Source organism: Phoxinus phoxinus (genome assembly GCF_949152265.1).
Source record: "Phoxinus phoxinus genome assembly, chromosome: 21".
NCBI classification, from domain to species: domain Eukaryota; kingdom Metazoa; phylum Chordata; class Actinopteri; order Cypriniformes; family Leuciscidae; genus Phoxinus; species Phoxinus phoxinus.
The window spans coordinates 5,594,589-5,613,212 of record NC_136896.1 but is presented as its reverse complement, the minus strand read 5'-3'; the positions used below and the strand labels follow the sequence as shown (position 1 = coordinate 5,613,212).

Sequence of the window (18,624 nt, the reverse complement as noted above, 5' to 3'; positions counted from 1 at the left end):
CATCCCTATTTACAATTCCTCAAATAAACACTCGGCGGCACAATAACGTGCATACACATGCTTATGTGTGTACACAGACACACACATGCAGCGAGTCACATATTCCGAATCCCTTATCTTCGGTTCTACTCAAAGGATGCTCTTGTCAGATTAAAAGGCTTTGTGATGTATTGTGTGTTTGTGTGTCGGATAGCAAATGTGCATGAAATTAGTGTTTTGTGAAAGCAGTAATTGAAATAATACATATAGAGAAGAGGCTTTTATGCCACAGACCCCACACATTTTACATTTAGGGGAGCTCAGGGCCAGTTGTCCCAGTTTTTTTAGTGAAAATGTATCAGGAAAGGTTTATTTGTCACAATGAAAATCTGCTATCAATCAAATCGATACGCTATATCACTCAAAAGTTTGTTTATTTTTGTTTATTTTTAATAATAAATAAAAAATCATAATTTTATTCAGAAAGTTGATCAAAACTGACAGTACAAACATATCAAATGTTAAAAAAAGGTTTATAATTCACATTAATGCTGATCTTTTAAACTTTTTATTCAGATTTTCAATAATATTAAGCAGCTCATTTTAACTATTTCTGAAGGATTGTGTAACAATGACGACTGGAACTGGAGTATTCAGAGCTTTTGCCATCACAGAAACATAATAAAACAGAAAACAGTTGTAATAATTGTAATACCATTACACAATAAGGCTGTTTTTATTGTATTTTTGATCAAATAAATGCAGCCTTGGTGAGCAAGAGAGTTCTTTCCAAAAATCTTACCGACCCCAATCTTTTGAACATTTATGTAGGCTACACACAAATAGACACATAACCCTACATATATGCATAACCAAACGGTCAGGTATAACCACGTTGTGAGATTTACATTTCACACCAGTCAGCATTCTGTGCGGCGGTGTGAAGCAACAACAGCCCCGAATTCCCAGAAAGTGGGTCAGCTCGTGATTAGTCATCAAAAACAAATGATGCTCGTTTCTCCCATTAGTAAACAAAAGCAATTATTCTTTTAAGTTGTGAGAGAAGTCTGATCCCACAGGATCTCACCGTCTCCCACTCCCTCAGAGTTGGCAACACAACACAGAATACAGGCCTACTAATTATCACATAGTTCACTTAAACAAAGAAACAATGGCAAAACACTGAAGACAATCTGAGCTGCAGAGAGGCTAACAAAACGTGACAAGAAAAAAAGTGTGAGGCAAATGGACATCCATGGCAGAACGTCAACACAATAATCAATTGCCACATGGAAACATGACTTCTGAAAGTCAGGCACAGGCTTACATGCCTTCAGTCTAATGACTCATTCCTGCAGTGTCCTACTCTGTCAGAGTTTCTCATCCCTCATTAACTGTGTCATTAATGTGCTGTTTGATCTATAAATCAGCTGAGAGTGCTCAAACTGCCACTGTCACTGGGATTTTAATGAGTCACCACTTCCGTGATAAAAAAGTAATGACATATTCACCTGCATTTGAGATCGTTTGGGAACGAGGAAAGTCTGTCACGCAAACACCACATTGAATGGCCTTGTTTATCCATGTTTACTCCACATGTGTTTTTCTACATGTGTTTTGTTTGGGAACAGGAACTGTAGGTTTCCAACAGGAGTACGCAGTGCCACCTATGGGTGACTCCTGATTAATATACTGGTAACATAAATAAAAAAAGACACTGTTCAAAAGGAAATAGCTTACTTCTTACTAAACACTACACATCGACCATATGGTTATTAATTATTAAATAGTGCGTGAAACGATTTCAAACAGTAGTTTGTAACGTTGTTGTCACATGACCTTGTCACATTCAATTTGTCTGGTTAGCTTTGGTAAATATCTTGTTTCTCCATTAGAAAATTGTACAGAATGAGTGTTCTATATATAAATGTGTGTGGTATGAATGTAATATGGACATACTACATTTGCCATGTTGTCATTATCATGTGATCTACTACATCACTTCTCTGCCATTCACAAATCCTCTCCTGTGGCATCATGGGATAGTAACGTGTCCATCATATGCACACTTCAGAATCTCGCCTGAAGTAGTAGGTCATCTGGGTAGTTTTTCCTTCTCTTTTATTAGTACTGTGAATTCAGACATACTTATTTTGTTTTTCTCACCTACTATATAATAGTGTGCGATTTCGGATGCAGCTGGAATGTCAAGTCAAGTGCATTGTGTTGTGGGATATATAGTATTCCGTGCAAGTGGAAAGTAGGTCATTCATGTGGAAAATTTGCATACTGTGCACAGTTTACATTGTATATTCTGCAGAAATAGTATGCTATTATGCTATTTCAAACAGTCAGGAGGAAAAATATCGTATTCGGAAACAGAAACAGCTTGTTTACCTTCATGCAAAAGTGTGAATGTGAAATGTAATGACATGACAGACAAGTGACAAAGATGTGATGATGTATTCTTGATTATATCCGATAATACATATCAAAAGCTCCACATACAGTATGTGTGCGTGTGTGTGTACGTACAAGTAGGAATGTCAGAATGCACAGCATGTGGTAAGGAAAGGGGATATAAAACAATCTTTAGCTGAGAGCAGCAGTCTGAAGGTGACACGATGTTAGCGGTGTGTTTGTGTCAGTGCTGTGAACTGAGGTTATTAGATGAGATATTTTTTTTATACCACCAAATGTCAAGAATCTAGAAACCAAAGGTGTGTTATGACACTACTAGTGTGCCTGCGGATATATGCATCAATTCAAACCTGGTGTGCAATATACATTTGTTGTGCCCTAGTTTTGTGTATGTCTGAGTTTACTATTTCAAAAATCCCAAAGATCACTTTATCCTTTTTACTATGGTGAGATGACGGCATGTCAACGAATACATCAAACATCCCAGTTACAACATGAATTATCGACACAGAAAACTCATTTAGCAGTAGAGGGCTCTGCATGCTTTGCTGGTTCCATATAGAGGGCTGTGTGCACCTCCAAACCCTGCTGTGGAGTACGCCTTACCGTCTCTTTCCAGACACTTCTGCTCAATGCAGAGCACACTCTGCTGTGTTTACCTCCAGTGATCATTCCGTTTTAAAACAATGTCAAGTTTGATGTATTGGCCAATACTTGTGGAACAGTGTTGTGAGATACAGTTTATGAATTTGGTTGTTTGGTTGCATGCTAGTTTAAGAGATTCTGCTACTGATTCTGTGAAACGCAATATGGCAAAATATTCAGCAATTTCAAGTGCAGTTCCCTTTAAGGTTCTCAATTAGTGGGCCATGAACCGAAAATGGGACACAGGGACAAAACTTAGGATTTTTTTTTTTTTTTAATCATAATTATGATGTAATTTCTGACAAAAAAAAAAAGTTATGAAATAATTATGAGAAAGTCAAAACTATGAAATACCGAGTCATAATCATATAAGATAAAAAGACAAAACTATGAGATACTAATTTATAAATGACAAAGTCAAAAGTATGACAAAAAGTATAATTTTGTCATTATTGTCTTTTTCTCATAATTACAACTTTTTACTTCTTTTAATTATTTATTAATAATTATCCGAGAAAGCTCTCGGATTTCATCAAAAATATCTTAACTTGTGTTCCGAAGATGAACGAAGGTCTTACGGGTTTGGAATTGTGTGATTGTGAGTAATGAATGATAGAAATGTCATTTTTGGTTGAACTAACCCTTTAAAACCCACTGGAACTGATGGCTAAACATCTCCTCAAAGGCACCATGCTGATACTCTCCAATTACTTTTATCTTCCAACCTGCAATCTTTGTACTTCCAGCTAAGAGGCTTACAGCAATATTGAGGTTTAATGTCTAGACGTCGCAAATACAATCATTTTTATTTGTCCCTCAGTTTTTAATAATGCACGAGAGTCATGTTTTACAGCAATTCACTTATAATGGTGCAAGCCACTGTTTAAGAGATGTGTTTACTTCTAAAATGAATTGTTTAAAAGCTATAGGCTTCCATTCTGGATGTGTTATTAAATATGTATGCATTCTGTTTTTGTTTTTTTGTCTGTATATGGAAAATAGGTTACAAGTAATTTACTGTACTATATTTGTCTCTGTTTTCAAATAATTTCCATCTATTTCTTTCAGAAGGACGTTGCCTTTCCATATTGTACCTCGCTGACGCACATTTGTTTGCTGTTTGCCAGAGTATTACAGAATATAAAGCAAATTAAGTCAGCAAAAAGGTTCATAACAGTATAATTTTAGAACTGCACAACTGCAGTTTCCAGTACTCTCTAAAGTCGTGCACTAGCCGAGTGGACTTATTTTGGAAGCTGTGTCTTTGTGTCAATACAAATTATCCACTGTGCAGTTTCGCTAATAAAATACAACAAGCTAACTTGCGTGATGATCCTGTAATGCACTCATTCATGCTGATTAAATGAGCTCTTATCCACCCAGATCCGCAGGAGATGCAGACAGGTTCTTTACCTCAGAAAGACATCCCGGCCGAGGCTTGCGTTGCCAGTAATTAAGCACATTCTGACAAAATAGAATATATATAATTGGGTCCTTTGGTTTCATTAAAGCCTCTTGCTTTCCAGGTGTCCAAAAAGAATCTCGCACCGCTGCATTAAGATGCACTGCTGTTGTTTTCTCTGGCGCTGAAAGTGTGTCATCATTATATATGCACAAGGTGCAAATATAAGTAGGCCAGATATTTTAAAATAGAAAGCGGTCTTTCTGTTTTTACAGAATTTTTTTTTGTCAAATGAATGCTGCCTTGCTGAGCATAAGAGACAAAAATATTATCGACCCCAAACTTTTGAATGGTAGTGTTTATACACAGTCGTATATGGAAAATAATGTGTCTCTAAAACTCTAAAAATGACATAAATTCCTAGATTATAATGTTATAAAAACCTGGATTTTGTTTGTTAGATGATATTGATTGATTACTTATTAAAACAATACTCACAAGAAAACATTTTTTTGAAAAAGAACAAAAACACCAGCGATATATACTTTTTTTTTTTCACTTTGTCAATGTTATAAGTTAGTGCAGCACCCAGGGACATGGTAAAAATAGCAATATCCCCTCATGCCAAAGATTTACATTTAAATATGTTCACTTAAATGTGATATTGTGATAATATTGTTACAGTATTTGTAGACATAATATGGACACGTACTGCATAGTAGGAATTACAGGTGCCAGGCAGAGCTACAATAAGAGTATCTACGTTCCATGTGTCCAATTTATGCCCATCTTGAAAAGGGAATGAAAAAAGTTGTGTTAGAGCAATACTGTTCCCAACACAAACAAATCCAGCTCTTATTAAATGCATCATCCTGCATCCTCATCCTAAAGAGGAAAGTGTACAAGTGAGCCAACAAGCGTCTGATGGGCTCATGCGAAAAAAAAGAAGAAAAAAAAGAAGCCTTTTCATGAAAACGTGGAGCTATTTCACAGGCCAAGGCTAACAGGCGCACTGTAACAACAACAAGAAGAGCACTTTTTCCGGGTGCTTCACATTGTAATCTTGTTTAGATGAAGGCAAACTGCATTACACTATACGAAAATCTGGGAGCGGGTTCTGCATACTAATAGGAGAGTGTATTGATATCGTGCGGAGAAGCCCTGAGGATTAAAGGGCTGACTTTAATAATAGCTATTGATTTCACAAAGATCTTCTTAAGTAAGAATAGGATAATGCAGTATTTGGCTGTGTGGGCAAAACGTCTGCTAGAGCTCCTATTGGCTACAAAGAATAAGCACAGATCCAGAACGCTAATGGAAATAAAAAACGAACTTTACATCAAAGCGCTCTCACATCTACAACCTGAGTTGCTGCAGAAATTCTCCAGAGGACAGTGACGCTGCGTTCTAAAAGCCCCTTAGTGTTTTAGAAATAATCATGAAGAGAATGCTAATGGCAGACATATTTACATTGCACTGAACGGCTCAGAGCATCTGCACCTACACAATGGATGTTGTTTGTTTCAGGATCAGGTGCGCAATTATTCAATTCCCACAACTGGCATTGACGGCTCGGGCTGCGATCATCTGGATTTCTCTGCTGGCAACTCACACCAGTGCAAGGAGGGAGCACATTACCATATCAAAGAGTTCAGTGGCATGAAGTGTTGAATTTAAAGTGTCTTTTGTTCTGGTAACGTTTAAGTGTCAGTACACGCAGATACGGAAATGAGTATTTCCTTCACGTACACATATACACGTACTGCCTGAACTACTAACACCTTTCCCGAGGCCTTTGATCTACGTAGTGTTGATTAATGTTCTTCAAAGCTCTTAGCTTCTCAGACCGAATGTATCTGTTATCATGATGCTACATTTATCTGACGATACGATAGCTTGAGAATCATATCTGCCGATACCGATAATTAGATTATCTTGAGGACAAAAAAATCTCTCCCAAACAATGGTGCAACTATCCTGGGAACACTCTCATTTGGTACATTACTATAATATTAGAGGTTCAAATTAACAACAGAGCTATTATATTCAACTGCTATTTATAATAATAAGATATAATTACACTCAAATAAAAACGGAAATGTTTGTATGCAAATCAGTTGCACATAAACACTTGTCTGACCAATTTATTCAAGCGTCCATATATAATTAACAGTATATAAGCTCCTCTCTAGTGTTTTTTGTTAACACTGGACAACCTTCCTGAGGTAAATGCAACGTTAAGTGACTGTTTGTCGTGGTTGAAACACTGAGTGATTACATGAGACATGATTCATGTCAGTAAGTTGTACTGTGCATTATCCAACTCCTGATATTTTTGCATGTTTGAGATATAACCTGTATTATAGTGGAAGAAAAGACTCAAGCTCCACACCGCTGCTTGAACTGAGGTGTACAGCAACATGTCACGCCACAATTAAGTGCGTCAAAACAGCATTTATTGTTTGAATTTCATGACAGAATTTGAAAGCTGAGTCTTTGTTTCTTGGCACAAAGCTCTTTGTGATTATTGTATGGGGGGCGTTACAAATAATGTTTGGTGTAGGGAAAAACTGCGGGCCTGGCAATGCTGGCTTTGAGATGAGGATTGTGTGGCATAGTGGCCGTCATCACCGAGTGGTCCCATTTGCCATTTGGGGTCCTGGCGTTTGCACTCATTTAGGCTCTGTGGCATTCGAGATGCAGTTTGAAGTGGGTTGCTTGATGTACCCACTCCATGCGGGACTGTCTACTTCATTTTTACCCTACTGCTCATTCTGTTTGGACTGTGGGTCAAATTTTTCACTCTGGATTATGCATTTCACTCAGATTCCATAATCGTGAGTGGTTATTGATGTGTATACTTTTATTGTTTCTTCTATTTGTCCTGATTTTGATGTATTTACCGCTATGTATATTGAATGTAGAGGGCTTTGAGCTTGGGAAAAACGCTATATAAATTAAACGTAATATTAGTATTATTAAATCTAACACTAAAATAAACACAATAGTATATATTTTGCAAAATTTGAAAATCCATATTCATAAACATGTATATGTTAACAAGTAAACATAAAATGTAATTATATATAAATAAATGTAATTTATTCTTGTGATGGTAAACCTGAATTTTCAGCATCATTACTCCAGTATTCAGTGTCACATGATCCTTCAGAAATCATTCTAATATGCTGATATCTGCTCAATATTTTTTTTTTTATTATTATTATCAATTGTCATGGTGCAGGCAAAGAAAGATGAGCAGAGGATCTAAATTGCAGCAGTTTTTGTTTATTTACAAAAAAAATGAAGCCAAAAAAGGCTATCCAGAAGGTAAAAACAGCTTCACTCATGTAAAGACAATACAGGACAATGAGAAGAACCAAACTGAGGGTGTACATGCATGGTTAAATGGGGAACCAAACAAGACTCAGGTGAACATAATCAATGAACCAATAAGTAATCGTATAATCTAACTTGCAAAGGGAACAGTAACTAATGCTGAGTTCACGGCATGTCACAGGAATTTTGCGTTTCTATGGCAACTCTATCAACGCCCAAATGAACCTGCAACGGTCAGGTAATACAGTGGTCATGTGGTACAAGTAGGAGCTCTCTTTTAAATTTCCAGTTTGCAAGCTGTAGTTTCGAGTTCTATGAGGACCTTTTTCAAATTGGAATCTTGTAATTACAATAATTATGAGCTGGCCTGAATACACCTTAAACACAGGAAGGAAATATGGGAACTAAAGGAAAAACAACATAAGAATCCACACATAGAACAGAACCATTACATCAATGTTGAAAATAGTTGTGCTGCCTATAGTTTTGCGGAAACCATGATACTTTTTTTTTCAGATTATTTGATGAATAGAAGTTTCATTAAGAACAGCATTATTTTAAAATATAAATATTTTGTAACATTATAAATGTCTTAATTAATTGTATGCAGTCTTACTGAATAAAAAAGTGTTTTCGGACATCTTCTGATCTGTTAGCAACACCGGAAAATCCATACGATTCAGTCCCCATGAAATGTGTGTTCAAATTCACATAATTACAATGTTAAAAGACCAGTTAAAACAGAAATAAGAAATTAGTATTTATAGTATTACACACTGCTGTGCTGTGTAATTGTACTTTGTGGCGCTAATGTAATTTCCGCATGTTCCTTGAGCAACATTTTTTTTTTTCAATTAAATGTTTTAAATGACTTTCTCTCAGTAGCATTGTTTCTTTTGTGTAAATGTTTCATTTGAACACCTAAGGTTTTCTGTGTCCCCTGAGCTTTTGTCCTCCCTGTCGTGTCCTGATACTGTGACCTTTAATTGAAGATCAATGTTTTGTAATGACAAATACTCACTAGCTGGCATCAGCCATTAAGTTAAATAATGGTGGAGTGTGTAACTCTTCTGTTTTATGTTGATAGATGGATTTGGGATGTGCAAAATACGGTTATTTTGTCAGATTTTCTGTCTGATTGTAATGAAAAATCAATAGATGGTGCTGAAAATGAGTTTGAATCCGGCGTGTAGTCTCAATTTATTAATTCACTGCCAGATATTTCAGTGTTTATAATTCATATTTGACACATTATTTTTATATCTAACCCATATGCAGTGACAGACAAGGAAACTGTACCAATTCAAGAGGTGACATCTTATGTGAAGAAGATAATTGATAAATATATATGTTCAGTCCTCATATATAATCAGTGGGTGTCTATAAATACAAATATGTGCTTAAACAACAGCTATACTTTTCAGGATCAAGGTTTTAGTGTTGACGGGACAACGTAAAGCATCCAGGACAAGTAAAAGATGTTGTAAAGTATAGTTTTCACATTGGGATTCAGTTTCATCAACAACTAGTGACACACTTGAAGAGCCTTTCATTAGTTTTGAGTCACTGTCATTACCCTTCCGGCGTCTTTTCTCTCTTTCTCTCTCTTTTCCCCTCTGTCTCTTCTCTTGTCTCGGCGTAAAGTCATTAACTAGGGCCGCCGGGGTGATGTGGCCACTCACACACACTAAAAGGGCAATGATGCTCTTGACATTCTTCTAGGCTAAACCTCCTCACCTCCAATAATCCTGCAGCTTCCTCTGACATTTAATCACCATTCACGTCCGTCCACCATCAATACCGGACACGGGCTCGGAGAGACGCCACGTCTGGTTCAGCCTTTTCACCTCACCTGTCGTGAAAACTCAAATGGGAATCTGATGCACATGGTAATAAGAGCAGGTGTTGGCTTGGAAATGTGCATATGGCATAATGGAGTGATTATTTCCCATTCGTCATGCTTAAGGAACATACACCGATCAAAATTTTTGAATAAAAAAGGCTTTTAAATGTTTTTTTCTAAAAGTCTCTTGGGGTTATTGGTAAAAATGGTAACATTGTGAAATATTATTACAATTTAAAAGAACGGTTTTCTATTTTGATATATTTTAAAATGTAATTTATAAAGCTGAATATTTTGCAACCATGTCTTCAGTGTATCATGATCCTTCAGAAATCACCCTTATATTACGATTTGATGCTCAATTATTATAAATGATTATTGGTGCTCAAATATTAATAATGTTCCTATTATTATCAGTTTAGAAAACAGTTTTTGCCAATATTTGTTTTTGGAAACTGTGATACATTCTTTGATTATTAAAAAGTTAAAATAGAAATAGCATTGCATTGTCTGTTCTGCCGCTTTTGATCAATTTAATGTGTACCATCACATGACTAAATTACATTTTAAAATATATTAAAATAGAAATTAGTTCCTGTAAATTGTAATAATATTTTACAATATTGCTAAATTTTTCTGCATATTTGATCAAATAAATGCAGCCTTCTAGTGAGCCTAAGATACTTCTTTAAAAAAACTAAATATATTCCAAACTTTTGATCGGTAAAGTATGATCACTCCAGTTACATTCGGTCCACACAAATGAGGAAAAGGCGACTAACACATTTGACTTCTCATTATTTGTACACACTGCTGGCTCATGCGCTTGAAGTCCAAGGCTGTGCACAGTTCATATGTTGTTTCTTTCCAATCTGTAAGTCTATCAGATATTGTATCCATATATAATATGGGAACTGATCATCTTCCAGATGGTTGGAAATTTGTCTGCCTGCATCAAATGACCCATTTTCATGAAGTCAGCATTGGTGCCGAGCTGAGGCGGATGCTGTTTCATGTCTCCTCTTGTTTTTGCATGTTGCTAAGTATTATAATTTATACCGAAGCAAATGTGTTATGTGGTCAAATAGTTTAAATGACCTTGAAAACTCTCTGGGCGAGTATAAATGAAAATATTGTGTCATGGAGGGAAATATCATAAGGCGGCGCAGGGATTTCTCGGGCGATGCGACTGTGAAGATCAAGCCATAATTCAATATGAGCATCACTAAAGATTCCTTTGAGGGGACCTAAATGGAAAATAACCACATGAAATGGCAGTCAGAGAGCGATTTATAGCTTTTGTTTCAAATTAGAGTTACAAAGGCTGTGGGTTCTGATTGAAATGAGGGACGTGGCATAATGTCATCCGGATGGAAATACAGTTTTTCTAGCGTTATGCATATTAAAGAAGACAGAAGTCCTCCATGTGTCCTTTTTTTCTGAAAACCAAGCTTGTAGACTGCCTTTCTGTCATATTTCCATAGCTTGCGACCTTAATATCAATGCATGCCTTGGCCTCTAAAGGCCAAACAGTGTCGTCTCTGTGGACGCAGAAGGCCATAGGCTAGTTTGAATAATGAGAAAAATATATTTTTGTATACAATGACTTGGGTCCTAATTACTTGTGGGCAATGTAAGCTTACTGTCCCTGTATTTAAGTAGACTTCAGTAATACCAATGCTTCTGTTTTCATGTCAACAAGAACATTAGCTAATTAGCGACTGCAGTTTTTGGAGGTTCGCTTTAACCTGATTGGGATTCTAATTAGCAACATTTGATTTAGTCGGTGTGGAAACTTCAGCAAGTGCATCTGACACACAAATCCCAAAAGATTTCACCTCAAGCTGACATTTTTTTTCCTCTCTCTGCTTAAAAACTGTTTGCTTTGGAAGTTTCAGGTGCAAAATACATGTTACTGCCATATAGAGTGCATATGCTGTGTATTTACGGGTCTGCGGGTGCCATTCATTTATACCTGTGGTGTTTGTTTTCATCTAAAGATGATACCGCACTAAATTGCTCATGATGGAAACCGTATACAGGTCAGATATATGATCTTTGTCTTCTTCGCCCTTTCGCTATCCCCCAGCGAGACAGATTGACAGAGACAGAAAGCTGTGATTGTACAATAGCATTGTATGATTTTCATCTCTATAGATGGGCTGCTTTGATTTAGTGGCGCAAGACCACAATCATCCACACTAGCACATTTTATGGCTGTCGTACTGATGACAGACAATCTTTGATTCAGAAGAACTGAAGTGAGAATTTAAAGATAGATATCAGCAGAAAAGGGCCTCGAAAAATCAGGAGAAAATGCACAAAGGAGCACTAGAGAACCGTTTTTTGGAGTGTGTGTTGTTTGTTTGACATGCCTGAAAGCAATTGTGACAAACTTCCCCAGACATCGACACACTCGAGATCTGAGAAAGGGCCTGCATTCATTATGATCAAAGTGAGTAATTCTAGCAAAAAAAAAAAAAAAAAAGATAAAACGCAAATAAATGAATTAAGTCTTAATGTAAGACCTCAATGAATGGCTAACATGGAGAAGTTTTATAATACCTGGATACTATTCATGAGCTTCATGAGCACTTTTTGCAACATCTACCAACAGGGACTAACTGAAATGTATTTATTTATATATAAAAAAATAACATAATACTTAAATATTCAGCAAACATGAATTAAATTGATCAAAAATTACACTGAAGAAATGCATAATATTACCAAAAAAATCTATTTCAAATAAATGTTGTTCTTTTGAGCTATATATTAAAATATATTTTTATCTTTCCATAAAAAAAGACTGGAGTAATGATGTGGAAAATTCATTATTATATACATCCTGTTATTTGAAATTGTAATAATATTTTTCAATATTACAGTTTTTACTGTACTTTGCATCATATAAATGAAGCCATACATGGTGCGCATAAGATAGTTATTTTAAAAACAACAAATCTTACCACCCCCCAAAATGTTGAAAAGTGGTGTTTAATTCAAAAATATTAAAAAAGAATGTAAACAGAACATATATTGGATTTATATATTAAACAGCCGAACGTTGCCGCCCTGGTTTTGCCTAATTCAACAGGCACTTTAGCTGAACTCTTCTTTTTTTCTTCTCTGTTTCTCTTTCTCTCAGCCGCTGGACTATGAGACCAAAAAGGCGTACACATTTAAAGTGGAGGCCTCAAACGCACACCTGGATCCACGGTTCCACAGTTTCGGCCCGTTTAAAGACACCGCAACAGTAAAGATAAACGTTCTGGATGTGGATGAGCCTCCCGTCTTCAGCAAACCCTCCTACACGATGGATGTTTACGAGGACACGCCGCAAGGCACCATTATAGGAGCCGTGACGGCACAAGATCTCGACGCAGGGAACAGTCCAGTCAGGTATGCAAACACAGCATATACAAAAGTATAAGACTCGGGGCTGGTCAGTCCTTGCCGTCCCCATTGAACCTTTGAAAGAAAGAAAGATTATAATTGGACACACATGAATGCTTACAGTCCATCCGACACATCTCGATAGCTTTGTGAACAACACTCAGGTCAGAACAGCAACATGCTGAAAGATGTACCTCATTTTATAATCCATTATGGTTTAGAGTTGCACTTCTTAAGATTGCTTTTTAAAGTTTTACAAGAAGACAAACAATTGATGCACCATTGCCGCTGGGTCCCAACACTACCTGACGCATCATGAATCAGTTTGTCTCTCTATAAATATTTCATTCAGTATAACAAAGCAAAATGGACAAAGAAAGGATTTGTATTTTTGAAAGGGCTTTGTTTTACTTTTGTTTGGGACTTTCTTGGTTAATTATTCAGAAACATCGTAACATTGCTCAATGGGGATGGGCACTTTCTCATCAGAAAACAGAAGTCCCCAATGAGCTTCTGTGCGAAAAGAACAAAGCTTTTAAAACAGTTCTATACACAGCGCGTGTCCACCGCGTGCAGGAAACAAAATAGCTAAAGTGCTTTTTGGCATCGAAAGTTTCAACGACTTCCTCCAAAGCTTTTTACGTTTTTTTTCCCAAGCTACAGGAGTCAAGAAAAGAGGTTCAGAGAGATCAGAAATGGATGGACTTATGAAAGAAGTAAAGTCATCAGAAGCTGTGTAGTTCACTTCAGCTTCAGTTCACAAACTGAAACATTTCTTGAGGTAAACCACTCAAAGAACAGTTCCCAGGCCCACAGTGGGCAAAATATTGGAGGAATAAAGTTTTATACAGATTTACATTTCTACATTTAGAAGATGCATTTACCCAAAGTGACTGACAATTGAGGAAATAAAACATAAGAAAGTCATCCCAATGACATTGGAAACGCTGCAGTTTCAGGATTGATCAGACTAGAACCAAGGTAATAGTGAGAAATAATGAAAGAGAATAGTGATAAATGTGCATGCATATACTATTCTCACTATTCTCTTCTATAATAATACTATTATCACTATTTTCTTTAGCTATTCTTTCATTATCTTGCCACACACCAACAGGTTTTTGTAAAAAAAAAAGAAAAAAAAAAGTTATATATATTTGCAATCTTTTATCAAAATGTTTTTTTCTTTAAAGCAACACTAAGGAAGATTTTTTACCTTAAAATAATGTTTCCAAAATCGTTTCAGTTCATCAAGTCGTAACAGGGTGAAAGGCACTTCTGCCTCTGCTTTGCGTTCCTTTATCTATAACCACACTATGTGAGATTGCCAGATCAGGTCGCGTTTCTGTAGTTCTAATGAGACATAAGAAAACTACAAATTTGACTTGCTTTACGTCAAGCGTTACAATAGTCATTATTTTGTTTTTCTTCCTTTCTGATGTCACAATACATCATACTTTCATGAAATCATGCAACATACTCTATCTTGTCTGTGGACATCGTTCATTCCAAAGCTGTCCTGGATAAACAGCGAGCGTGCGTGCGACAGTAGGCTAAATTATTTACGACAGCGGTAATGGACAATTCCGCTTCCAACCTGTAGGGCGACCGCAGAGGAAAAGTTCCTTGGTGTTGCTTTAATAATATCCCGTTGTGCTTGTAACTTAATCTTAATATGGAAGTAAAATGGGTTTTGAACAGCCTTTCATGTTGATTTTAGATCAATTTGTCCTCAGATGCATCTGTATTTATGAATGTTTGTTTTTTAACATACTCAACATATTTCCTCTGGGATATTTATCTCATTACACATTTGGATCTCAGGCCCAGCAAAGCTGCTATTTCGGCTGAATCGACCCACATTGCTTGCTTTCTTTTTCCAAACACTTATGAATGTTTTAGCTTTTAGTCAACATAGGAATATGCTCAAACTATCCTGACTGCATGACCTCTGATAAATTTCAGGAGATAGACTTTTGTTTAACTGACTCTCACATCATGCAACAGGAATAGAACAAGACTTCTGCAAGTTGTTAAAATAGGACAAATTTGATGTTCAGCTTCATCTCTCCGCACAGCCAAGGGTCTGTCGAGCCGGTCTCTTAACTACTTTCTACAATGAATAATTTGTTCATCAGTCTGTTTGTTTTGTAATCTCGTAGTCGTGTAAAGATTAATGAAGCAGCATATTGAAATTCTGTTTGAAGCTTTTTTTTTTCTTTTTTTGTGTTGCAGCAGCATTTGCTGTTTAAAATTTTCAATTAAAAAAGGCTTTTCTCAGATTCATTAGGTTAATGATCAGCTAATTAGAAATGAACCAAAACTTGTGTAGCGCTCAGGAAAAAAAAAATGTACACATAAATGAAACCATAATGGCCTGATAGAACATTAAATAAAACCGTTTCCATAATGATTTTTTTTTTTTTTTTTATTAAAAAACGTTGCATGCGCTGCCTCTTAATCTTGTTTGATCTTCATATTAAATATGTCTTTCAAACACAGCTTATGAGGACCAATACCAGAACATATCAGTCTTTCTTTTCTCTCACACATGATGCCATTAATCTGAGGTCCTGTTTACACCTGGCATTAATATGTGCTTTGGCCTAGGCTAAATACAGGTGTAAACGGGGTCTGAAACGTTTTGAGCTTGTCCACTTTCGACCACTTCCAGAGATATTCCAAAAAAGCATTCGACTGAATTGCTTTCGTAGTGTAAACGCTCATGTGGTCAAATGTGTTCAGAAAGCCACAAAAGACCGCCAACTCTCCACCCAATGACCTAAGGTGTAAACATTATGAGACGCGCGCTATCCAGACGGGATTTAAACCGTCGGCTGAAGACCCAAGTTTGGTTTGAAGATGAAAAACGTACCAAGCACAATGTTCTCTCACCATTTCTAACATGTTCACTGCGTTCAGCGTGGTCTTGCGTCTGTAAACGCAGAAACGAAAGCCGATGCTCCCCTTGTGTTCATACGTAAACTACTCAAGCTTATTTTGTCCATTAGATCTAAAGATCTGAAAAAAAAAAAAAAATTACCCATCGACCCTCCCCTCGAAGAAATCAGGAAAGAGGTGGACAAATGAGACGGATTAAATCACCAGATGTAAACGGGAATGTCTCCTTTGTAATCCGATCGACCAAAACGCATCTTAAAACCAGGTGTAAACATGGCCTGAGGGTTTCGAGCAATCTTTTCTTTCCCCAAATATTTCCTGTTTTGAAATGTGCTGTATTAACACAGTGTCACATACTGCTCCGAGACACGAAGGTTGAGGATCCAAATGCAGTTTATTTTGAAAGGGTAATCCAAAGATGTAATGCAAAGCACAGGTAAGGTCTAACACAGAAAGGCAGTCCATACAAACAAACACAACAAAAAGACATGGGACACAGGCAAAAAGGTGAATCCAAGGCCCCGTTTACACGATGGGAAAACGCAGATATTTCTCTGCGTTTTGGCCTGTCATTTACACGAAAACGCTGTTTTTATCCCAGAAAACGATCATTTCTAAAAACTCCGGGCAAAGTGGAGATTTCTGAAAACGCCGGTTATATGTTGTCGTGTCAACTGGGAGAAACGGGGTTTTAGGTTCTCTCTTGTCGATTCTGAGGATTCTGATTGGCTTGCATGGCTTTATCCTTCTCCCTACACTGCCGCCCATAGGTTTAGCATAGTTATAAAGGCGCTCAACGGCGTATTTATGCGGGTTGTGTGCACGATGTTATTATTGAAAACGGAGGGGAAGAAATATTCGTTTCTCTAAATACCCGGCTATGTGTAAATGTGGCCCAAGAAACAGGCAAAGATCAAACACGGGATCAACAGCGAGAATGCTCAGAAAAACACTAAACAAGACTTCGCAGGGAATGAATGTGAAAACCAGGACTATATGGGGTGAGCTAAACAAGCTAATTACATACAGGTGGATGTGATCATGGCTGATTAGTCTGGGCAAAGGATTGTGGGGAACGGAGTCTGTGGGTGTGTGGTGATTGTCCGGGTTGGCACTCTGATAGTAATCCCACGCACTCTCACCGGTGATCGTTACACACAGATTCAGAATGAGTCATTTATATGCATTACATTCCCACCGCTGCAGTCTCTGTATGGTATGTGTGATGATTATTATGGAGAATCAGGCCTCCTAACAGTTGTGAATCAGAACATCAAAGGCTTCTGTTGAGAACCCAATGCAAATGCACACAAATCCTCAGATGTTTTTCTGTTTTCTTTTTGTTGACCACCTTTTGAGTAAATTTAACAAGGCAGCAGCTGAAATGTGGAAACTATAAACCCCGTAGCATCCCACCTCACCCAGCTCTCCAACTTAATTTCCCTTTGCTCAATTCTAGGTCAAGCCACAAATAAATAAACAAGCAGTGTTGAAAACACCAGCCTACATTAATACGACCAGGAGTTCAGGTTTGAAAAAAGTGTTTGTGAGAGAATCCAAACCGTCAAGTATGTGAGCGAGGTCATCGCAAACCGAACTTTCTCATGCATATACTGGGGTGCAAAGCCTCACCGAGACACGTGTAAAACACACCCCTGTGAATGCTCACGGGGTGTGTTAACAAGGTTGCTAGGCTATTACACCGACATCACAGCTGTTCAAAACTGGACCCACACATAGCAGTTCGCTAGAGTGCACAATATCTCCATGCCTGCTTGCCGCATGACTAAATCAAACGTAATGAGCACTGTGCAAAACTGTGAGGATGAGAAAAGAAGGACAAAAATGGTAATGTATACTCTTGAACATCGCCTACAGTAGTGCCTAGCCTAGTTAGGGTGGATATGCCCCTCAAATGTACTGAACTAAATCTGTTCTTTGTTCTTCAGGTATTCAATTGACTGGAAGAGCGACTTGGACAGTTTCTTCGACATCGATCCCATCAGGGGAACCATCTCGACCAATGAGCTTCTGGACAGGGAGAGTATAGCGCAGCACAACATTTCAGCCGTGGCCACTAAAGTTAGTAAGTATGGCTGTGAACCTCAGAAGTGATTCATAAAAGTCTAATTGTCTTAAATGCAGGGATTTTTATCTTACGGATTTACGGTGGCCCATCACTGCGCAGTCAGCAGCGAATTCCATTAAGTCTGCTTTTTACGAGCATTCATAAAATATGACGACTCTCCTGGAATATGTATCATTACTACAGTGTCTTTCTTTTCTCCTTGACCTCCTGGATTTAACAATTGATGTATTCCCAAAGTTCTTAAACTGCTGGTGAATTAATTGTTCCCTGCCATCAGTGTGGTCATTTATAGAAGACTTGGTCTCACGTTATGTCTTCATGAACAACAATGATTAAACATTAATGATAAGGTGTTTCAAAAGTCAGTTTGAAACCAAAATTGACAGTTTATATTTTCATGTTACTGGTCTTACTGTTCACAATGCATTGGTGCATGTTGTACCTGCAGCATCTGCAACAAAAAAATAAATGATTTATTTTATGCTCACCAAGGGTGCATTTATTTGATCAAAAATATAGTAAAAACTGCAATATTGTTAAATATTTTTTTACAATTTAAAATAACAGGTTTCTATTTAAATATATTTTAAAATGTAATTTATTCCTGTG

At 37.1% G+C, this 18,624-nt stretch overlaps 1 protein-coding gene across 1 annotated transcript in view; it reads left to right on the top strand.

The window, feature by feature from the left end:
• cdh12b (cadherin 12b) overlaps positions 1 to 18,624 on the top strand; it is a 128,311-nt gene that overhangs the window by 91,066 nt on the left and 18,621 nt on the right. The window contains 2 exon segments of the mRNA XM_079595684.1: positions 12,778 to 13,031; positions 17,876 to 18,012. Of these exon segments, the coding sequence (XP_079451810.1) occupies positions 12,778 to 13,031; positions 17,876 to 18,012 (391 nt within the window).